This window comes from Myotis yumanensis, unplaced genomic scaffold, assembly GCF_028538775.1.
Source record: "Myotis yumanensis isolate MYYU_CA2020_CCGP unplaced genomic scaffold, mMyoYum1.0.hap1 SCAF_8, whole genome shotgun sequence".
NCBI classification, from domain to species: domain Eukaryota; kingdom Metazoa; phylum Chordata; class Mammalia; order Chiroptera; family Vespertilionidae; genus Myotis; species Myotis yumanensis.
The window spans coordinates 30,507,047-30,530,867 of record NW_027223759.1 but is presented as its reverse complement, the minus strand read 5'-3'; the positions used below and the strand labels follow the sequence as shown (position 1 = coordinate 30,530,867).

At 50.6% G+C, this 23,821-nt stretch overlaps 1 protein-coding gene across 2 annotated transcripts in view; it reads right to left on the bottom strand.

Moving 5' to 3' along the window:
- Positions 1-4,830: 4,830 nt before the first annotated feature.
- Positions 4,831-23,821, bottom strand: part of ARMC9 (armadillo repeat containing 9) — a 104,563-nt gene continuing 85,572 nt past the window's right edge. For both annotated transcript variants that reach the window (XM_070422378.1, XM_070422379.1), the window contains exons 22-25: positions 20,152-20,288; positions 16,442-16,571; positions 6,856-7,070; positions 4,831-5,701 (exon numbers count right to left, since the gene is read on the bottom strand). In XM_070422378.1, coding sequence (XP_070278479.1) covers positions 5,679-5,701; positions 6,856-7,070; positions 16,442-16,571; positions 20,152-20,288 — 505 coding nt within the window. In that variant the 3' untranslated portion in view covers positions 4,831-5,678. The remainder of the gene's footprint in view (positions 5,702-6,855; positions 7,071-16,441; positions 16,572-20,151; positions 20,289-23,821) is intronic.

Sequence of the window (23,821 nt, the reverse complement as noted above, 5' to 3'; positions counted from 1 at the left end):
CTCCACTTCTTCCTCCCTTCTACTCTCTCTCTAAAGATCAATGGAAAATATATCCTCAGATGAGGATTTTTTAAAAAAGAAATGCAGGTTCCAGGCCCCTGCCCTGCCCTGCCCAGTTGACTCCTGCACATTTAGGTTTGAGCATGTGTCCCCCTGGACAGGACCCTGTGGGGAGCACCCGGGCCTCCTGCCCTCTCGGAGTTCTGAATCACAGCTTGGTCTTAGCTTGAGGCAGGCCTTAGACCCAGGATGCCATCTCGCTTCTGAGAGTTCATGAAGCCAGAGGTACCAGGACAGAGAGGGGCCTGGGCCAGGAGGCCTCTCCCTGCTCTACTTGATTTTCTGGTCACTGGAACATTGGCAGCAGCCCCCATAGATGAGAGAGGAGGGGCTGGACAGAAGTGGGTCAGTGTGGGGATGAGATGAGGGGCAGGAAGGGACAGGGGGGCATTTTAGAGCCAGGGGACCTAGGATTCTAGAGAGTAGGACCCAGGATCTCTCTCTCCTGAACATGGGAGGTCACTGCCAGTGTGGGGAGCCTCTGATTGAAGATGCTGAAGAATCAACAAAGGAGAGAAAACACCCAGGCCTGGCTTTGACGCTGTAACAGCAGAAGATGACCAGGGTGTGTGTGAGTGAGGCCCAGCCCCTGCCCCTGCCGGAAGACAGCTTGGGAAGAAGGGAGGGCACCAGGGACTCACCCAGGGACCAAAGGGTCAAAGTAGGGAGGAGGGAAGGGGGCCTCCTGGCTCATGCTCCTCTCTCCTTCCCAGTGCCTATGGCTCCATAAACTCTCCAGGGTGCAGAGGAGACAGGCCAGAGTGGTTCTAGGTGGGACACAAAGGCAGCCAGGGCATTTCAAGCCCGCTGTCCCCGCCCAGGCCACAGTCCTGGGGCCTCACCTTCTGGCACCAAGCTTTCTTGCATTTTGGCCCTGGGCCAGACCGAGTTTCTGAGAAGTTGTATTTAATGGCAATATGACCTGGAACTTTTTGGTTCCGTTTGCCTGGCCTGCTGCTGCTCCTGCCTTATGGTGACCTTAGAATCCTCCCATGGACCTTGACCCTCACGACTGAGGCTGTGGAGCGGGTCTGGTCCCCCAGGAGACATGACCGTGGCACTCTGGCATCACTGTCGGTCCCACCAGAGACTGCGTGGCCACCATCCCTGCCTCTCTTCCTGCAGACTGGGACGTGGCCACTGGCAGCCAGCATTTTAGTTTCGCCATCTGGGAATGGTGATAGTGTCCCCACTTCACGCCCTGGCACCTTTCAAAGAAAGTGCAGTTGATTACAATATTATATTCATTTCAGGTGACTCTAGCCCCCTTTGACCCACTCTTCTTGCCTTTGGCTCAGGCACTATATCCCGACTTTATCAGCCCGGCCTTCTGCAAATAAACCAGGGTTTCCAGCAAACCCAGGTCGTCATCACTCTGGACTTGTAGGTCACTAGCAAGAGCTGTGACAGCAGCCAGGAGCAGTGCCACACCCTTCAGCCCGTGGGGCCGGTGTGTTTCTGGGCCATACAGAGAGAGAAGTGTGATCAGCAGTGTGCCAAGTGGGAAGATGTCCAGGAAGATTCCATTAACCATCTGGTCCTCCATTATCACGCAGCCCAGAGAGAAAGGCTGCAAGTTAGTTCCTGTTAGGTGACAACCCAGAAGTGAAATGATGCTGGCACTTTAGGCCAACGCCAGAGATCTGCAGACATGTAGAAACAGATGTGGGCAGAGGCTGCCAGAGTAGCTGATGGTCCACTACCCATGCCACCCTTTGGGCCCACACCATCCCCAGCACAGTCCCTGGCTGCCTCAGACTGCACCTCCTTACACACTCCTGCACACAGCAGATATAAGTGACCTCCAGGACACAAACAATGGTAAACGTAATAAAATAATTGAGTACTTATTACCTTTGTTTTTCATAGAATTAATTTCATTCTAAGTTTATGTAATTTGAGTTTTGGTAATGGCTGTTTAACACCAGAAAGTGTAGTGCCCAGCCACAGCCGGCTCAGCACACCTGCTCCTGCCCAGGTCCCAGGGAAGGGCCTGGTGGCCCCCATCTCCAAGGGCTTCTCCAGACCACTGCTCACCGGCCTTTGCTCCAGCCTCCCTTCTTAGAGCTCATGCCATCAACTTGTCCCCTCTTTCTTCTCTAGATCCCCCACCCCCAGTGCCTTCAGCATCCAACTGGCCACCTCAGCTTTTCCTGTGAGTAACTAATTTCTCTCTTCCACTGTCCCCTATGGTCTTTCACCCAGTACTCTACTTAACAAATATTAATATAGCAAAATCACAACACTCCACACCCCAGCTCAGGGCAGCCCCACGGGATGTTAGTTGGACAAAATGAAGGTAGGGAGGTTATGCCACAGTGGAAAAACAACCTGAAAGATTTGGTTCTGAGAAGTGAGTATGTTCCGAACACCTTCCATGTGGTAGGTTGTTTTGGTCATGCTCCAGTCTTGTCAGTTTCCCTGTATCCTGTCCATACAGACCTTGGCCTTGGTCATGTGACCTGCTTTGGCCAGTGGGAGAGCAGTAACATGATGTGAGTGGAGACTTGAATAGCACTTGGGCTTGACCTCTTATGCAGTGCAGTGGGGCTCTGAGACCACCTTGGGAACGAGCCCATGCTAGCTTGCTGGAGGATAAGACCGCCATGGGAATGAGCCCACGCTAGCTTGCCGGAGGATGAGACCGCCATGGGAATTAGCCCACACTAGCTTGCTGGAGGATGAGACCGCCATGGGAACGAGCCCATGCTAGCTTGCTGGAGGATGAAAGGCCTCATGGAGAAGAACCCAGGACCCACCAACAGCCACCCCAGCCACGAGTGAGGCCCTTGCCTGTCCTCTGACCACAGAGGCACGTCTGGGTTCGGCCAAGCCCAACTGCCGATCTGAGCCCAGGCTCCACTGCTGACCTACACAATTATAAAGCTGGTAAATTGTTGTTTTTAGCCACTAAGTTTTGGGGGTAGTTTATGTGCAAAAGTGAATGGAATCACTCCTAGCACAATTTACCACTGACGGTGTCTGAAGAGGTGAAGATAGGTAGCCGCCCCACCCCCCACCTATCAGCACACTGGAGGGAGCAGGAGGAGCCCCCAGAGCCAGGCAGGGCAGGAGGCATGGGGAGCATTCACCTTGCACACAAAATGAAAGGGGGTGCCTGCAAACTCAGCAGTCAAGTTAAATATTTTAATGCACTATTAAAAAAAAAATCAAATCGGTAAACTCTGGCCGTGGGCTGGCTGCCTGTTTTTATAATAAAAGTTTTATTGGAATTGGGGCTTGGATTAGGGTTTGGCAAAACGAGGTAGGGTCATACAGGTGCAGGGTCACATCTTGTTTTTATTTAAAAGTTTAATATTTTGTCATGGATTTTTTTGTATCATTCTTATTTATTTATTTGTGCATTTGTTTTTTATTTTTATTTTTTAAATATATTTTATTAATTTTTTACAGAGAGGAAGGGAGAGAGAGAGAGAGAGAGAGAGAGAGAAACATCCATGAGAGAGAAACATCGATCAGCTGCCTCCTGCACACCTCCTACTGGGGATGTGCCCGCAACCAAGGTACATGCCCTTGACCGGAATCGAACCTGGGACCTTTCAGTCTGCAGGCCGACGCTCTATCCACTGAGCCAAACTGGTTACGGCTGTGCATTTGTTTTTTATTTAGCTATTTTGATTTGGGCTAAATCCTTCCCAATTTGCTGAGTGACCCCTGGTATCTGACTGGATCTCAAATCTCTACCTGTTATAGTCTCACCCAGGATTATAATAGAAGCTATTTCCGTCTGCTCTGAATGAAGTAAATGAGATCAATGCCTGCTCAGGAGACATGAGGGGCCAGTAGCCGGCCTTCCTGAATGCTGAGGAGTACGTTGCTGATGTTTTACAGTCTCCTCTGGCTGTCAGCCTTGGTGGGAGGTGTGTGTCTGCATGAGGACTCTCCGGGCGTGGCTCAGCCGCTGGGCACTATTTACTTTCCCAGAAGAACCAGCCAGCCACACCTATGAGCTCAGTGTAGTTTGACCTGAGTAGGATACTCCCCTCATCTCTAAAAGACAATCTCTTATTTTCTCGAAATGGCCAGACATTTACAAATCAGACTTTAGCTCATCCGAAGGGGGGGAGCAACAGCCTTCACCCCCGGGACACTCCCACGCCCTCGGGGCTGCTGGAGTCGGCAGCTCCCACTGGAAGGCGGGGAAAGGCCGTGCCAGTCGGTGGCACCCCAGGAATCTGAGCGGGTGGATTCACTGGGGAGAGCGGGAAAGATGTTTTCCATTGTGTGCAATGGTTCACCACAAAGTGATTCCACTTCCAGGACTCAGTCTGGGCTTTTCCCGTCTGCTCATATCAACAACACCGGAGATAAGCATTTGTGTTTTCTCTTTCTGCCTCATCAGGTCAAGTCAAAAGTCCAGAGAACGCCTGGAGGGTGGCATTCCTGAGAAGGCAGGAGTGTTCTCCACGGCTTCTTCCCCAGGAAGAGGGGCTCACACATTTCCAGAGGCTCGAGATGTGGCTGCGGGGCCAGCCACACTACCCCGAAGTTCTATCATGCCCAGCCTGTGCCACTGCCAAGAACTCACGAGATTAACCCAGGGTCCCGACTGCTGACAAGTTTATAGTCACCTCATGGGTCACCTGGCCTCTTGTCTGCTCCCCCGAGGAGTCAGAAGGTCACTGAAAAATGCAATGCTTATCCTTTACTTACGTCCAGTGAGACAACCATGTCCCCACTAAAGGGCCTGGCCAGGGCAGATGGAGAGCCTGGGGGAACATGTGATCGCATTCACACACACACACCATCTAACTACTGACAAATTTATTTCAATATTTCTATTTTAGGAGAGGTCAGACCCCACTCTTAGCTTGGGCACCATTTCCTATACCCGGCCTTGCTGGCTCTGCAGGGGAATTTCCTTCCTTTGTCCTAATATGTGAGCTCTGATGTCACAGGGCCTTCCCAGCGGGAACCTGTCACTTTGCTAGTGGAACCGTTGTGGTTCTGGTCTTAGAGGTAAGGAGACAGGCCAACCGGCTAACCCTTGGAGCCTTCAAACGACGTGTGCAGAAGCGCAGGGCTGCTCTGGATCAGCCACCTTCCGAGTCACAGATGGGAACAAACCTATTCTTACCAGGTTTTAGAAGAGGAGGAGAATATCAAGTCTGCTGGTCAGGTATATGGCTTGGGAATGAATTTCTCTGAGTCTAAATCGCTGTTGTATCCTTGTAGTTGGTCCGGGTGAGGAGAGCCAGTTTCTGCCAAGGCCACGGCCTGGCTCCAGCTGGGTCCCAGGCGCCTCCACACGAGCTCTGAGGTGGACCTGCTCGCTGATCTGACTTGTGCTGTCTACCCAGTGATGTGCCTGCGAAGCCCTCTCCTCTGTGTGAGCAGGACGACCAGGGAAGGGCAACGACAGGACCTCCCCAGCCCTCCTTATCTGGCCGAGCCAGGAGCAGAAAAGGAGCCTGGGTCACGGGGCTGTGGGAGGCCTGCTTTTGGGCCGGCTGGACAGCGGTCCTCCCCTCAGTCCCTAAGCTACAGTGGCTCATAGACAACTGTCTCTTCACATCTGTCATCTGTGGCTGCTGGTGGGCGGAGCCGGGAAGCTGGCTGGTCCTGCAGAGACTCCGTGAGCTGGGAAGAAACCAGCCTCACTTCCTGAGAGATTGGCTGCCTGGAGGAGAAAGCCAGAGCGAGCTGCCAGGACCAGTCCGTACAGAGCCCCTCTGTCCCAGACAAGTCCCTCTTTCAACTGACTCTGCGCAAACAAAATAGAGGCCTTCCTCCCGCTCACCTGCTCTGCGGCCGGGGCATGACTTGCTTGGCCACACTCTTTCCTCCCAGGAAGCAGGCTGCAGGCTGCTCGGTGTGGGGGCTCAGTGAGTATTGCTGGTAAACGCTCATGTGTTTGCTGAGGTCACAGGTCATAAATCTCACTGCTCACTGAGCTCTCCACACCGGCCAGCCCATCAGCTACATGTTGTTCTCACGTAACATCCATAACCTTCGCAGGGCTCCTAGCTGGTGCAGCCTGGCTGGGCAGGTTAGAGGCCTGCCTGCCTCTCCTGGACAGGCTTCCCAGCATTGGCTGGTGCTTCCTCTGTGAGCAAGCAGCCTGACCTGCCCCTCGGGTGGGGAGAAGGACTGGGGCTGTGCTGTGTGTTCCCAGCAGACAGGCTTCCCATTCGTGGCCCCTGAACCACAGTCCCAGCCCTGCCGGTCCCCAGTTGGCCAGAGGGCCCCGGGCCACGTCAGGAAGGCTGTGGGGCAGGGAGGGCTGGGGCAGAGCAGTCACAGGAATGAGTGTATCCTGAGTGTGCCTGGCTTTGAGCTGCCTGATATTCTTTTGTTCTGCTCCTCTTCTGTTTTCCCTTATTTTCAGTAAAGCTCTTTAGAAAGGTCCAGGCTCAGTTGGGGAGTTGCGGGTGTGTGTATGGGTGTGTGTGTGTGTGTGTGTGTGTGTGTGTGCAGTCAACTGGCCAAGGCTGGGAGGGAGCAGAGAGAGGGAAAAGTGGTCTTTACAGCAAGCAGAGGGCAGGAGGGGGGACCCCAGGGACAGTCCCTCAGTCCCTCCACAGGCCTGTCTTCCAGGAGGCTGGCTGCCTCCCACCAGAAGGCAGGTCCGGGTTTCAGGGCTGAGCACAGGAAGCCCCACAGAGAGGGGATCTGATCTCTGAGAGGCGCGGTCTGGAGGGTCTCACTCCATTAGCTTGTGCATGAGCCCCTCGGGCCAAAGGCAGTTTCTTAAATGGAGAGACCAATGCAAAACAGGTCCTGCGGGCAGGGCCCTTCTCCACGGGAAAGGAGACCCTCACGGGGAAGACTTACTCTGCAGGGCTCTCATGGAGGACGACGCAGTGGAGGACGACGCAGTGGAGGACGCAGTGGAGGACGCAGTGTAGCTAGGCCAGCTGGCCTGCTGGGGGCCACGTGAGGAGAACTGAGGGGCCAGGGCTGATGCTTTGGCCTTGGGTGGGTTCAGGTCCAGGATCTCCGAGGTACAGGGGGTCTGGGGCTTGCAGGCAAAGGCTGACGAAAATTCCCTAGAACAAAATGTGCAAGCTAGAGTCAAAGTTACTGCTGGTAGGGAGTCTCAGGAGGAAGGACTCCCGCTCTGAACATAGAAGCCAGGTGGGCAGTGCCCTGGATATGGGGTGGGGGCGGGTAGAGCAGGGCACCCAGAGGCTTAAGTCCCTGTCCCCTTGGAGCTCACATTCTAGGGGAGGAGATAAAGAAAAGAAATACATGCCCAGGAGGAGATAAGCGGGGAAGGGGAATGGGGAGCCCGGGAGACACTGAAATGTGAGGGAAGGTGTGGTTGGCAGAAAAATGGTAGCAAAGATGTCCAGGCCTAATCCCTGGAATGTCACATGACAAATGGGAATTGAAGTTGCTAATCTGCTGACTTTAAAACAGGGAGTTACCCTGGATTTTTGGGGTGGGCCAAAAACCACAGGGGTACATAAAAGTGGGAGAGAGAGAAGTCAGAGAAAAGGTATGACCATGGAGAAAGGGACGGAGATGCTGCAGGTGGAGGAGGGGCCATGAGCCAGAGCGGACAGGAGCCAGAACAGGCAGAAAAGAGAATCTCCCCGAGAACTGCAGAAAGGAACGTGTCCTGTGGACATCTTGATTGCAGCCCAGTGGGATCTGTCTGGGTCGGGCTTCTAGCCCACAGAACTGTAAGATAATAAATGCGTGGTGTTCAGGTCACTACACTTGTGGCAATTTGTTATAGGAACAACAGAAAGCAACTTTTAGATAGGATGACCAGGGACGGCCTCTCTGCGAAGGTGACCTTTAACGATCCTGTGAGGCAGGCATTACTACCCTATTTTTCAGATGTAGAAACTGAGGCTCCAAGATCACACACATAACAAGCAGGTGGGGAGGCCAAGATCTGAACCCAGTGGGGCCTAAGACCCGGACGTTCTCCAGACGCCCTCTGGGTCCCAGCCTGATGGACCGGCTGTGCAGACTGTTGGCCAATCTTGGAATGGAGTCTTCCTTCCCTCCAGCCCACAGCCACCGTCACTCCGTGCTGTTAGAGAAGAAGTCTTGGGAGTGGGATCCTGACTCTGTGACCTCCCAGCTACGTGGCTGGGGTTGGGGTATGATTCCCCCACCCAGCCCTTTGCTCTTTGGCTGTCATTGACCTGAATACACGCTCACCTCTTGCTCCCACCTTGACTTCTGCGGCCCTTGCTATCTATGTGCCCATTTTCCTGACTATAACTCTGAAGGCTAGAGTCCAGGCTGTCACACAGGGTTGTTGTCACCGTTAAATAAGCAGCTCCCAGCATGCAACAGATGCTCAGAAACTGCAGGTCCATTTTTCCTATTCTACGTGGACGCCTCTGTCTGGGGGCTGCACACAGTTGGCACAGGGCAGGCAGCTGTGGAGCTTGGCAGGTGAGGGTCCCCAGGCCAGAACAGGGAGATGATGACAGGCTGCAGGGCTTTCCAGCGGGTGGTGGGGGGCATGCATGCGTGCCTGTGGGTGTGCTCCTGGAAGACTGGGAGTGTAAGACCCAGCGGCTGGTGAGGGCGCCTGGCTCACTGAAGGACCAGGACTCAGTCCTGCTCTGCTGCTCTCTAACTGGTAACTGACCGTGAGCAAGTCCACTGACATTTTGGGAGCCTCAGTTTCCCCAGCTGTAAAATGCCTATAAGACAGCTGTGACAATCCAGCGAGGTTGTTCCAGGCACCCAGTTGTGGTCCATGCCCCACAAATGGGGCTTATGGCTCTGGGGAGTGGGACTTGGGAGGAAACTATGGAATTTTCTATTTGTCTCATTTCTATATTTCTACATGCCTCCCTCCCTTTTTCTTTTTACATTGAGAATATGTTACTTTAATAATCAGAAAACTTAAATATCTCAAAGTCTCCAAATTCAAATTTAGGAAAAGATTGGCATGAAGACTGCCCATAGTTCAGGCAAGAAATCTTCCACACCAGGCTGAGGAGGAGAGGGGCGATTTAGCCCTACTATGTTTTTTAGACTTTAAGATAATTTTTTCTTGCCGAAACCGGTTTGGCTCAGTGGATAGAGCGTCGGCCTGCGGACTGAAAGGTCCCAGGTTCGATTCCGGTCAAGGGCATGTACCTGGGTTGCGGGCACATCTCCAGTGGGAGATGTGCAGGAGGCAGCTAGTCGATGTTTCTCTCTCATCGATGTTTCTAACTCTCTATCTCTCTCCCTTCCTCTCTGTAAAAAATCAATGAAATATATTTAAAAAAAAAAAAGAAATTAAAAAAAAAAAAAGATAATTTTTTCTTTCAAAAGAAAATTTACTTTTATATTATCCTTCATATTATCCCCCGAATATTTCCCACAGCATACCATTCCCACTGGTGCATGTTTCACAGAGCTGTAGTCACACTTCTATGCTATTCTGTATTACTCCAGTTTGGAGCCTTATTCCATTCTCTCTCCATGGGTCTGAGTAGCTTCTATCATAATTATTTTCAAGGTCCACCATTTCTTACTTCTTTTCAGTCGGGTCAAGTTTCTAAACTTTCTAAATCTCTGTTTTCCAGCTAATGAAAAGAAAATAGGATTCCATTGAGTCTCCTATGTACCTACTCCAGGACTTCTGTGAGGATCAAATGAGATGAGGCACAGGAAAACGCTTCACAGACATTTGGTTAAAGTGTGAAATGTTTCCACCTGGCTATAAAGCAAGTTGTGTTCCTGGGCTGAAGAAACTACAAGGAGGCTAGTCGCTAGGGAGAGGAAGCCGGGAGTTGCTACATGATGCCATTACCTGGACAGACACTTAGCATATTAGCCTTTTATATGTATAGACTAGTGGTCCAGTGCAGGAATTCATGCACATTGAAAGGAAATTAATTAGAAGAAACATTTTAATATTGCTATTCACCCTTTCTCTATAATAGAAGTGTCAACCAAATTCATGATGGACAATGACAGCTCGAAACACACAAGTGCGATTGGCGTCAGCAAGAGCTTTATATGTATCGCACATGTATGAGTCAACTTAGCCTTTTATATATATAGAATAAACCTGCTTAATTAGACCTGCTTTCTGATTTAGCTAAACTTTCTCCAGCCCAGTGAAGCACCCCAACTTCTCTTTCAGGTAATTGTCAGCAACACAGCAGTAAATATCAACATGAAGCAGATTATTATTGTAGATCATGCAGGGAGAACAAAGGGTAAAGTATTTAACTGAAGCAGTGTTTGACTATATTCTGCGCAGTGACAAAACCTGAAGTCATTTTCAAGATCCACCATTTCTTACTTCTTTGCAGTTGGGTCAAGTTTCTAAACTTTCTAAATCTCCGTTTTCTGGCTAATGAAAAGAAAATAGGATTCTATCGAGTCTCCTATCTACCTACTCCAGGACTTCTGTGAGGATCAAATGAGATGAGGCATGGGAAAATGCTTCACAGATATTTGGTTACAGTGTGAAATGCTTCCACCTGGCTATAAGCAAGTCATGTTCCTGGGCTGAAGAAACTGCAAGGAGGCTAGTTGCTAGGGAGAGGAAGCCGGGTGTTGCTATGTGATGTCATTACCTGGACAGACACTTAGCATATTAGCCTTTTATATATAGATGGCCTGTCGCTAGGGAATGGAAGCTGGGCATTGCCACATGACATCATTACCCGGCGCCACAGCCACTGTTTCTGGACTGGGCTGGGCGGTGGGTTGTATTTTGCCCCATGGGGTCTCAGTAGCATTGGCTGTGATTTGGTGGGTGTCGCTCTGGGGTGGTGGCAGGACCTGTGTCCCACTTGGGGGAAGCCAAGTGTTGCTTTGTGGGCACCAGGTCCACGGTGACATTTCTCTGTGCGTGTCACGGCAGCTCCTGCATTGAGCATCTGCCCCCTGATGGTCAGTGTGCATCATAGAGAATGGTCAGATGGTGGGAGGGACACTTAGCATATTAGCCTTTTATATAGATAGATGGTTGTGAGCCTTTTCATCTGATTGATGTACTGTAATTCATTAAGCCTCTGCCCTGACGGTTTGCTTTTCTTTCATTCGTTGCTAATGCGTGTGTGCTAAGAGCTGTGCTGGGTGCTGGGGATGAAAGATCAACCAGATCCGGTTCCTGCTCCTGGGAGTTCACGGAGCCTGTTTGATCCATGAGCAAAGACTGTAAGACAGTGAGACCAGTTGCATCGCTGGTGCTTTCTTACCCACTATTATTTGATTCAAATGATTTTTTTTCTTATTTAGCTATTTTAATCTCAATATTTTTATCATTGTTTTAGCAGTTAATTATTTTTAAGTTGTGGTGATAACCATCATGACCATTTTTAAATGTAGCCCTACTACATTTTAAGAAGAAACAACTGAGAGAAACTATTAAAAACAACCAGGTAAACACTGGAAGCTATTCCAGGTAGTGGGAATGGCAGAGGGTTAGCCTGAGTTGCCTGGGATGTCCCATCACGTGGTCACAGGCCAGGGAGGGTCATCCAGGGTCACAGGAGCTAGCTATGCAGACTCAGGATGGCTGGCCAGCTCTGCCAAATGGGGCCTTGAAGCTGATGGGCAGTAATGTCAAGTTTGCAGGGTTGGGGGCAGCTGAAGTGAGCTGGCAAGAAGTAAAGAGAGAGTAGCAGGGCTCAGGACTCTATAATCTCCCTATCCCAGGGCAACCAGAAAAGGGCCCTAGCCTTTAGCTGAGCAACTTGGTAATGTGTATCAAAACCCTTTTGTGTGGGTTAATTTTATGTGCCAACCAGGCTGGGCCATGGTACCCAGATAGTTATTCAAATGTTATTTCTGAATGTTTCTGTGCAGGTGTTTTTGGATGAGATTAATATTTAAGTAAGTGGACTTTATAAATAAAGTAGATTGCCCTCCATAATATGGGTGGGCCTCATCCAATCAGCTGAAGGCCTGAGTAGGAAAAAACTGAACTTCCCTGATCAGGAAGGAATTCTGTTATCAGATGGCCTTTGGAGTTGAATTTCAGCTCTTCCCCAAGTCTCCAGCCTGCTGGCCCACCCTGCAAATTTTGGACTTGTCAAGACTCTACAGTTCCTTAAAGTAAAGCACGTGAGCCAATGCCTTAAAGCAGTGGTTCTCAACCTGTGGGTCGCGACCCCTTTGGCGGTCGAACGGCCCTATCACAGGGGTTGCCTAAGACCATCCTGCATATCAGATATTTACATTACGATTCATAACAGTAGCAACATTACAGTTATGAAGTAGCAACGTAAATAATTTTATGGTTGGGGGTCACAACATGAGGAACTGTATTTAAAGGGCCAGAAGGTTCAGACCCACTGCCTTAAAGTAAAGAGCTCTCTCTTTCTCTCTCTCTCTCTTTATATATATATATATATATATATATATGTATGTATATATACACGCACACACACACACACAGACATATCCTGTTGGTTCTGTTTCTCTGGAGAACCCTGACTAATATACCTTAAAAGCCAGCCTCAGCTGATCGATGTTTCTCTCATCGATGTTTCTTTCTCTCCTCCCTTCCCCTCTTTCTAAAAAATCAATAATAACATATTTAACCTCAGAGGGAAGGCAGGGGAGGGAGCGGGGGAAGTAAGAGATAAACTACCATAACTGGTTTGGCTCAGTGAATAGAGCATTGGCCCACAGACTGAAGAGTCCTGGATTTGATTCTGGTCAAGGGCATGTACCTTGGTTGTGGGCTTGATCCCCATTAGGGGGCGAGCAGGAGGCAGTTGATCGATGTTTCTCATCTGTGTTTTTAACTCTCTAACCCTCTCCCTTACTCTCTGTAAAAAATCAATAAAAATATATTTTAAGAAAAGAGATAAACCAAAGGACTTGTATGCATGCATATAAGCATAATCAATGGACACAGACAGTAGGGGGGTGAGGGCATGTGCTGGGGGGTGGGAGTGGCCCGGGAGAGGTCAATGGGGGAAAAAGGAGACATATGTAATACTTTCAACAATAAAGAATTTAAATGAAAAACCAAACAATTTTCTAAGAAGCTTTTGCTTCATTGGATTTGACATGTTAAAAAATATATTTAAAAAACAAACAAACACAACAAAAGCCAGCCTCCTCTTTGACCTAGAACATGACCTTTGTTTGGCTGGGGTAGTGATACTGGGGAAAGAGCACCCTCAGACAGGGGCTCCCTCTGGCTGCCTCTCCCACTAGCATTGGAGAAAGTGGCCTTCGGCAAAGCACCAGGGAGCCACCCCTTGGCTTGCCAGAGCCCCCACCCCACCCCACCCCCTCCCCGCCCAGGTTCTCCACACCACCCTGGGGCTGCTGCAGGAGGGGCAATGTTGTCTGAGAATGCTGGCCACTGTCACTAAACTCTTCAGGGGCGATGGCGGCAGGGCCATCTGGGGAGGACATGGTGGAACATAGGGGCTGATGGGTTGTTGGTAAGGGTCAGCCTGGCTCCCATTCCCTGCAGAATGGTGAGTTCAGCAGCCTGGGCAGCCAGGAAATGGTGATGGTTTGGTGGGAGATGAGGCCAGATTAGGGCAGAGCAGAAAAAGCAGGTGGAAAAGAAGTTCAGGACAGCTGTCACCTATGACTTAGAAAAAGTAATTTGCTGCAGGATCACATGGTGCTGGGTACTGGGAAAAATGTAAATTGCAATATATGTGTAAATTGGTAGGGGCCCTGAAAGATAGGTAACTATTTGCTGAGAGGCCCAGCCCCCTTATATGGTCTCTGCTTATCAATAGGAACATTGCGCTGGAAGGAAGAGCAATAAAAGGCCCCTGGAGATACCATTCTACCTGTGTTTGGAATGCTGCTGAGTCATAATCCCCACGCAGAGGATCCTGTGTCCCTGCACGTCTCCGGAACCTCCTTTGCATTAAGATGCTCAGGGGACGCCTAAGTGGAGTCTGCTTATGGGGTTCATTAGCAGCTGTGGGTCACTGCTTCCGGTATTTCCTTGGGGCTATAACAAAACCCAGAAACGTGTGGGGGCTGGGAGCTGGGGAGAGAACACACCAGGACGTAGGAAAACCTCACGGGGTTTCCAGCTCTTCCAGCCTAGTTTCTCTGGCCTCCTAGTTTGCATTTCTTTTGGCTGGATGCACTGTGTATGTGTCATCGTGAGCTGCCATATATCCTTTTGGGACAAATATGAGGGGGAAAAGTTTATGTGTAGTATGGACGAAAAAAACAAGAGGGGGCCACACGCTAACCTGACTAGTTCAGGGAAGACCTGCATAGCGGTTGGGCAAATGTAAAGACCTAAAATAACCACAAAGGATGGTCTGAAAATTAAATATTTGACTAAAAGCAGATTATAGTGGGTAGTCGTGTCCTAGGCTAGTATTTTCCCTGACAAAGATCAACTTTGATTTTACTTAGCCTATTGTCTTTTTGCATCTAAAATAACATACGTGTGAAATGTCTGGGTAACTTGTAACCCCTTTTTCCGGACCCCTCAGGACACAAAAATGGCACCAGGGCTTTCCCTCATTATTATTGTTCTCATGTTAATCGCCAGCTGTTAACTATGTTAACTACCCTGTACCCATGTATGTAAAAGAAGCATATGCCCATCACTTCACTTTTTATCCAATCCCAGAGGTTTCCCTGCTTTGCTTTTTCCTACCTCCCTTATTTATCACCAATGGATTTCATGTAACCCACTTAGGTCTTTTCCTTTTGATGGTAATTTATAAAAACAAGGTATGAACTCGTCTTTCTCAGGAGCATTATCCCAATCCATTGAGATTCTGCTTCCTGGCAATTGTTGACAGTTTGGCTCGATTAAACTCACAAAATTCTTTACAGATTTGAATGTTTGTTTGTTTTTGTCTTTACCTTAACAGTAGACAGATGAAAAAAAATCTTCCCTCCTTCTTTTTTAAATGACAAAATACTTGCAGAATAGTCATTTCCTGTCTGTGGCAGGACAGGATCTCTGCTTAATTCTGCTCCTAGCTGAGGACTGGATTCGAGGAGCCCATCCCTCCCGTCCTCTGACCGCCTGGAGGGAAGGTCTAGGCAAATGCCCTTCCCGCCCCGCTGGGCTCCTGTCCATGTGCTGTGCCTCGTGAGCAGGACCAGCAGGCAGCAGGAGGGCCGGTGGGCATTGGGCAAGACCTTGTGCCCATCTGGGCAGTGTGGCCCACCACCTTCCCGAGGGGACAGAGGGAAACCACACCCTGCATACTCCAGGGTCTGGGCTGACAGATTTCCCGGGAGAGCACCTTGGCTCTTCTCAGGATAAATACCTTAAAAAATAAAAGTATTCTTAAAGCCTGGTTCATAGAATCGCTCCTTCCCTAGCTACTCAATGCTAAGGAGTCTAAGAAGCAGAACAGAAAAAAGAAAAGAAAAAGGAAAACGTGGCCACAGGAGGGTGGAGCAGGCAGTGGTGAGGGATCTGAACCTCACTCCCGGCTTCCCCGAAGGCAATCCCACAGGGAGACCTGTGCTGGGAGCCACGGGGGTGGGGCTGGGCTGCAAACATTTAAAACCACCTCTTCGGGGCTAAGAATGAGAGCAAGCCTCTCATTTACCACGTGCCCACACCCACAGCTCTGAGCGGTTACACAGCACCACCCAGCCAACTCCTCTTCTGGGGCAGGGGTTGTCCTCACCCTAAAGGCAGAGAAAGAGGAGTTGGGGGACACTGAGCCTTGCAGAGAGCCACTATCCCCCCTTCCTCCTCCCGATTCATCCAACAAATCAGTTAAGAGCCTGTTCTAGGCCAGGAGAGGAATCACTGGGACAAACACCCCACACGTAGCTTGTCTTGGAGGACGTGGCAGCCGGTCATGGGCTACATGACCACGCGGTGGGCTCCGTGGCCCTGGAATGCGCTGGAGTGACTAGAGTTTGTAGCCAGGAGGAAGAGGTGGGCAGCTGGGGTGCCTGGCGCTCAGGAGACGCTGGGTCTGGGGCTCCTCTCCCTGAGGTCTTCTCAGGTCTGAGAGAAGGGGCCTGTGAAACCCCCGAAAGGCCCCCTCTAGATTCCAAGGACCCCGAGTGACCCACAAAGGCCAGCCTGTGCTTCTTGGGTGCAGAGTAAGAGAAACGCCCTTTTCTCTGCCTGGAGGGCTTTGACTTGTTTCAGGAAGCTGATATCTGAGCCAAACCATGCCACTGCCTTCCTTCTCCGTTTTCTTCCCTCCATCCCACCCGTCTCCACAGCCAAGTGCTGAGAGTGGACGCTGCCCTCAAGCTGCCCTGAGTCGTGCCCCCACCCCCCACCCCCACCCCCAGATGTGTTCGCCTTACAGTTCTCCCGAGTCTCTGGGCGCGTTTATGAGTTTCTTCTCCTGGGCTGATAACGGACAGTTCTCAGGCGCCAGAGCCCCTCTGCTCTGAGGTGATCAGGCGGGTGGCTGTGTTCCCAGGGATCTCAGCACCTCGCCTCAGGCCCCAGAAAAGTGCTCCTTCTTCCTTCACTAGCGCCTGGGCCTCGGAGAACACCTCCCTTTCCTACCTGGTGGCTTCTCCGCTGCACAGGGCCCAGGGCACCTCCCTCGGGTGGCTGGGGGCCACGGAGGGGGCCACGCGAGGCTCTCCCTGATGTGCTCCTGGCAGCCACTCCTCTGGCTTGGCGTCCCTGGAGGCTGGGGAGAAGGAGAGAGAGCTCAGTGGACTTCTGTTCTGAAACCTCCTGAGGATGCTCTTTACAGGTCTGGGAGGCAAAGCCAAGAAAAGCACGCACCTGGGCCAGCCCCGGGCTGGTCCCTGCAGTTATGGGCAGGGACTTGCTTTTTGTGCAGCTGCGACTTTCTAGGCAGCCCCCTCGGTGGGCAGTGCCTACAGCCGGGGTGCAGCAGCGCGCTCTGGCCCACACACACGCAGCACAGGGAAGTGCAGGCCTGTCGGCCCCGTGGCCTCCCCAGGTTCCCCTCTGCCTCAGGGAAATGCCGACGACACATGGAATTCCAACAGGAGCCAGAGACACACTGAAAAATTGTTTGTGTTTTTTTCTGAAATTCAAATTCAACTTGGTGCCCTGTATTTTTACTTGGTAAGTCTGGCAGTCCCAGAGGTGGGGTTTTCTTTACTTTGAGCTGCCCTGGACACCTGTAGGCCTGAATCCCTAATTCCCAGCTGCAGCCTTGAGCTGACCCTCTGCCAGGGACCAGGCCCGGCTCATCCTGCAGACCTCCATGGGGAAGTGACGAGAAGGCCCAGATGACTGCCCAGGAGGTCTCCTCAGAGCCTGGGGACAGGGACCTGGACCCCTTCCTCTCTGGCCCCACTTCCTCTTCTCTTCCTACAGCCCAAGGGGTCCATGTTTGCTGTCAGAGCTCTGCAGTGACAAAGTCTGGATTCACAGCTTCCAATCTTTTCAGTTTTTTAAAAAATCTCTCTGGTACCTCTGTGATATGGCTTCTGCTTTATCTTAAATGTAAAAAGTCTTTCTGGCAGGTCTCCTCAGCCTGTAGCGAGGGCATATCTCTGACTTCCAAATAAGGAATCTATTTCTGGTATGAAACCCAACGGGTGGCTTTATCTACTGGACAGTCCCCACCAAGAACTGGGTCCGGAACTAGAATTTTACCGCCTCTGATCCATGCTTCAATGGCTGGCTTGTCTGTGCTCTCTGCTTAATGGGCTTAGGAGGAGGAACTAAGGTGAACTCTCCCTAGACCCTCTGTGGTTTTGGTTCAGTCACCAGATAGCAGTCACCCTTCCCTCTACCGTCCGCCACACTGCGGAGGCCCCCGGGGTCTCTCAGTCAGTGAGCGCTGGGAGCTGTGGGGAGAAGGGCAGCTGCCTGTGTGCCCCGAGGTTTCCTGGGACAAAGCACTGGTTTCCTATCTGTTCCTCCATTTCAGACAGGGCTGGGCATGTTTAACTCCAGGGCCCACTGACAAGGCATGTGATGCTGATATTCAAGATAGTCTTGCACATTGGGGAAATGAGAATAACTTCCCTCGGGCCATATTCTTGGCTTTACTCCTTGGGAATGATTTCCTTCCAGCACCTGGGGTGAGTTCTCTGCTTAAAAAGATTGTACTTCCCCCAGCTGGTGTGGCTCAGTGGTTGAGTGTCACTGTGAACCAGGAGGTCACGGTTCGATTCCTGATCAGGGCATATGCCTGGGTTGCAGGCTCAACCCTCAGTAGGGGGAGTGCAGGAGGCAGCCGATCAATGATTCTCTCCCATCATCCATGTTTCTATCTCTCCCTTCCTCTCTGAAATCAATAAAAAAATATTTTGGCCTTGCATTCAGTTGATCAAGCAGTTTGAGAGTCCCACAGGTTTCTTCTCATGAGTTTTACCTTCGTGTTGACTGATGCATAGGTCTGAAGGGGGCGTCCTGAGCAAATGCCCTGCAGGTCACACTGGTGGGTCCCCACTGGGTCCCGGGTGGGGCGTTAATTCCCAGCTGAGTGAAGGCCAGGAGGCCAGACTCAGCAGCAGGTCATGTGTGCAAGGGGACCTGTGGGGAGTGGCTGGGAGAGGCCAGGATGGGACGGGAGACAAGGTGAGCAAGAGCACAGAGGAGGCAGAAAGGGCTGGAGAAGCAGGACTGCATGGGGGAGGGCCAGGAGGAGTCAGATCAGGGAAGGAATGACACAAAGACAATGGGATCAGGGTGGCCACCCAGCCCTCGGCCTTCTTCTCTCCTTGCTCATCCGCACGGCACTTGTATTGGCGGAGCCCAGCTGCAGCTCACAACCAGTCTCAACATAGCATCCCAAGCATGGAAGCCAAGACTGTTTGCACCCCTCCTCACATAGAGGCTGAGTGACAAAAGGAAGAGATGGCTGTGGCCAGACCAGCCGGGAAGCTGACACTGGCCTGGGGACATCGGTCCTGGGTGGCTATGGCTGGGCAAGCCTGAAAGAGGGTAGAAGGAGGAACAGAATCTAGACCAGAAACGGAGTAGGTGCTCACTAAGGGACCTAGGGAAAGCTGTTACCTAGGCTTGGCTTCTCCCAGAGAAGAACTGGGGTGAGTAAAAGGAATTTAAAGGGGAGCTGAAGATGCTGGCCCGAGGCTGAGAGCGGCCTGGCAGAGCGGGTGAGCAGAGGTTGGTAGGCCTAGTCTCTGGCAGGTGGAGGGCACACAGGTCAGTGTTCTGGAGTCCACCAAGGTGGGAGGGGAGTTGATGGGCAGAGGAGGAGTCTGAGAAAACAGGAGCAGGTGGAGGTTGGGAGACTCAGACTACGGTCTCAGCGTTCAGAGCAGGCTGACAGGTGCACCCACAGCGTGACTTGGGACGCGCAGCTGTTCCTACTCCAGGCCCCCCATCTGGAGAGGCTGCTGAGCAGCTGCTGCCTCCCCAGGGAGAGGCACTGGGGGCGACTGGTGATTGCCAAGACTGAGTCCCTGGTGGGTACCCACTGTCCTCACCTGAGGAACCAGAATTTGCCAGGGCCTTCATGTTGTCAGGGCTAATATTAATTGTTTTTGAAAACAACAATAATGTCAACATTGCCAATCAGTTGCCACTCAGCCCTCTGTCTATGATAACCTCCAATGCCGCCTGGCAGGTAACAGCATGTAAGTCTTTCCAAAAGATAGGACCACACTGGCAATCAGTGCAAGACAGAGAGCCACCCTGGTGGTCATTTGGTAAAAGTAGGATGTTACTGATAAATAAGTTACCCTAAATGCAACTTTTTGGAGGTCCAGGCCTATGGAACTTGAAACCATTTTTAACTCAACGGCATCAGGTCAAATTGGCAAAAATTGTTACACGGCCTGAAACCTCCACCCGGGCAGCAGAAACCTTTAAATACACTGAGCCGAAAGGCGTATTACTGCTTAAAGCTCTAGTAGAACCCAGGAAGGAACAGATGATCAAAGCTGGCAGAGCCTCTAGCACTGCTCACCGCAGGAGACCCTCCCCCCGAGTCCCCGACAGCCTGCTTCCTTTGCTCTGGGACTGTCTGCTGCTCCGAACCCGGGCTTGGAAGTGTTTGGATCCAATTGTGGGCAGATGATAAAAGTTCTCAGATGTTTCTCATACTGGAATCTGACCTGCTCCTCTGTTGTTTTTCCTATTTGAATGGAGATTAGGGTTTTATCTGGCTTGCTCATATCCTTTTAATTTCCTCTTGAAAATTAAAGAAAATACTTTGTATGTTTCTGATGCAACGCATATATATTTTTTCTGGCATCTGAAAAATACTTTTTAGAAATCAGCAGCCCCAAAGTGTCCCCACGTGCTGCCCGTGTTATTACGTGAAGTCGAAACGCAAGGCTCCGAAGCACCAGGCTCGCCGCCCTTGCAGACTGGGAGGTGGGCCTTGGGCGGGGACTGGAGGCAGCCGTTCCGGGCATGTCGGGATGTCTGGGGGGAAACGGGATGGTCTTCCAGCCTGCAGGAAAAATGAAAAGCAGCCATCAAAACAGAAAGCCAGGAGATATTGGACTGCTGACTACCTTGTAGCATCACAAACAAATACAGAAAGTGGAAGTACCTGAAATTCTGTTAATTTGCTATTAGCAGATATTAAGCCTTTTTAGGGGTATCGGTAGAAACTAGGAAGTACCCTTGCCTTGCTCATGTTAGCTCTTATACATTTAGTGATACGTGGCTTAGTATCTTTCTAAGACACAATTCTATCTTTTGGCTTTGAGTGACCTGGGGTATGACATTTCAATCAATTTAAGGAACCGATCTTCTGGTTCATCCTCTAAGGATGAAATAGATTAGTGAAGGGATGGGTCCAATCCGAAAAGACGTGACATGTCATGTCAGCCACGACAACCGGAGTTAGGCAAACACAGGAATCTGCCTAGATCAGCGGTTCTCAACCTATGGGTCGCGACCCCTTTGGGGGTCGAATGATCCTTTCACAGGGGTCGCCTAAATACATCCTGCATATCAGATATTTACATAACGATTCATAACAGTAGCAACATTACAGTTATGAAGTAGCAACGAAAATAATTTTATGGTTGGGGGTCACAACATGAGGAACGGTATTAAAGGGTCGAGGCATTAGGAAGGTTGAGAACCATTGGCCTAGATGGTGTAGGCATGGCCTTCCGTCGGCCCCTGGGGGGTGAAGGTGTCTGGCAGAGACTCATTCATCCAGCAGACATGTATTGGGTGTCTCAGTGCACCAGACCCAGGCCAGGCGTGACAGATGGGAGCGGGCAGGGTGCTCTCAGGCCAGCCTGTATGCACAGTACTCACTCCCCTCAGCAAGGAGACACTAGCCACCAGCTCTAGTGAGGGCTGGGGGTGGGGGGTGGGGGCACATCAAAGCAAGCACATGCCCACCTGTCTTAGGAGTGGGCCCCATGAAATAGCTGTTCTTGAATGTCAGTTCCAATAGCAAAGACAAGCAGACACTTAACTGTCCTAAGGGGGCACGAAACGCTGTGTGTGTGTGTGTGTGTGTGTGTGTGTGTGTGTGTGTGTGTGTACATGTATATGTGTGCCAGTTCTGAACTCCGACCTGGGGCTAAAAGAGGGAGAATTTACCAGATGTAACACCATGAGCAAGGTGAAGAGGCAAAGAAATGACTCACGGTGGGTTGTTACAGAAAGATTTAAGCACCATAAGGACTGGCAGCTACAGGTACAGGGTGTCCTGGGAGCTTCCAGGGCTGGGGGAGAGGGGGTGGGCGTCAAGAGAGAGGGACCGTGCCGGCCAGGGTTTGACTAGATTTGATCTCTAAAGGAAACAGGAGCTACAGGAATGGCATTCCATGTCCATGGTTGTGGAGCGGGAACCCAGCAGGGAGGTCCCTTAGGAGGCTCTCCTGGGCAGAGAGAAGGGCCAGAGCAGGAGCATGTGGGAAGGAGAGGGCTCTGCGTCCATGGACGGTTCTAGCTCAGTGTCTGGGGTAGTGACACCATTCCCTGAAGCAGGGGGCTCAGAGGACTGTGTCTTCACCCAGGAAACCTGAATCAGGGATGCTGCGGGGACAAGTCTGGGCTGAAATTAGAGATGTGGGTGTCAGCAGCATGGAAACCAGACAAGTGGGGCCTGCAGTATATGGCATTTAGGAGGAAGAGGGTGAGAGTGAGGGACCGTCCACAGTGGCAGCGGACATGGAGGGGGAGGGCTGTCAGTAGTGTTCTGGGGTCAGGACAGGAAGGCCACTGGCTGAGGCAGCAATAACTTGCTGAAGTCACTACCAGACCACGTGGGGCTGTGAAGGGAGAGGAGGATGGGCCAGGGAAGTCACCAGAGAGGTGAGGGAGGCAGGGAGATACCAGAGGCAGTCAGAGGTGAGTTTGAAGAGGGAGCAAAAGAGGCATTAAATGATGGAGCAAAGTTCGGACAGTGATGGGAGGAGAAGGAATTCTAGAATCCATGGAGGAGGGAGGCTTGGATCAGAAAAAAACAGGCTAAGGGGGGGGGGGGGAGGGCACACATCTGACGCTGGGCTGAGGAAGGGTCCCAAATTGCACAGGAACCATTGTATTTGTTTTTATTTTCAACTTTTCTTTTCATGATTATAAAACCAGTGTTTATCATGAAAAAATTAGGAGAATATATAGAACCTATAATGTTCTGCCCTCCAAATACCTAGACATTTTTGACATCTTTTAAAAAAGGCAGATACAGCCCTAGCCAGTTTGGCTCAGTGGATAGAGCATCGGCCTGCAGACTGAAGGGGCCCAGGTTCCATTCCAGTCAAGGGCATGTACCTCGGTGGCAGGCTCTTCCCGGCTCAGGCCCTGGTCAGGGCGCTTACAGGAGGCAACCAATCAATGTGTTTCTCTCACATTGATGTTTCTCTCTCTCTTCCACTCTTTCTAAAAGATCAGTGGAAAAATATCCTCAGGTGAGGATTAACAACAACAAAAGCAAATACATACCCCCCAAAAACCACACACAAAACTTGGGATCACTGTGAGTGGCCAGTAGGCTAGATCCACACTATTTTTAATTTGCTTTATCATTTCCTAATATATTATGAGGCTCTTCCCATGCATTAAATATTCTTCTAAAACATCATTTTCAATACTGTTTTGTGTGAATATATAATTTATGTAATCAGCCTCCTACTTTGGCCATTTAGATTATTTTTCATTTTATAAATAACTAGAGACCCGATGCACAAAATTCGTGCAAGAGTAGGCCTTTGCAGCCACAGTGGCTGCCTGGATCCCTCCCTCCCAGCTGCATTGGCTGCCTCGTCCGGAAGGTCCTCGGGTCTAATTAGCATATGATGCTTTTATTATTATAGATGTGGCAATAAATACCTTTGTATATATCTCTGTAAAATTCTGACTTCTCCGTATAAAATCCTAGAAGTGGGATTACTGACTCCAAAAATACTAGTATTTTGAATGCATACAAAGCACAGTATCAGAGTGCCCCCAAGGTCACTGAGATTCTCGATCTGTCTACGCTCTGGCAGCACTGGGTTCTCGGAGGCGCTGGTGTGCGTGGAGAGTTATATTACTTTTTAAAGAGGCTGACTTAAAGCTCTTGAATGTCCTTTCTGCCACCCCTGCGCCCCACCACCCCCTCCGACGACACCACATCGGCCAGTTCTCTCCCCTCTAGGTGCTGCTGAGAGCAGGAATCCCATCTCATTTACTGGTGCACCCCCAGCAATCAGCACACCATCTGCACCGAGTGACATGCATGGAGGGTGGTGATGGGCAATTGCTTTGCTATAGTGGGAAGGCCCACTGTTTCAGGAAAATGAGGTTTCTCATTCCTTGCAGGGACCATATCCACCAATCAGGGGACAGCCACACGTGCCCCCAGGTATGGAACATGTCTCTTCTTTCTCTCCTGGCTCATAGGTTGATGCTCAACCCACTGAGCCATGCTGACTGGGGCAGGATAAATGCTTTTCAATAGAAACATTTTATTTTGAAATGTTATAAACATACATCTTACATTGCAGTTTAAGAAAATAAATCCTTTTAGCCCAT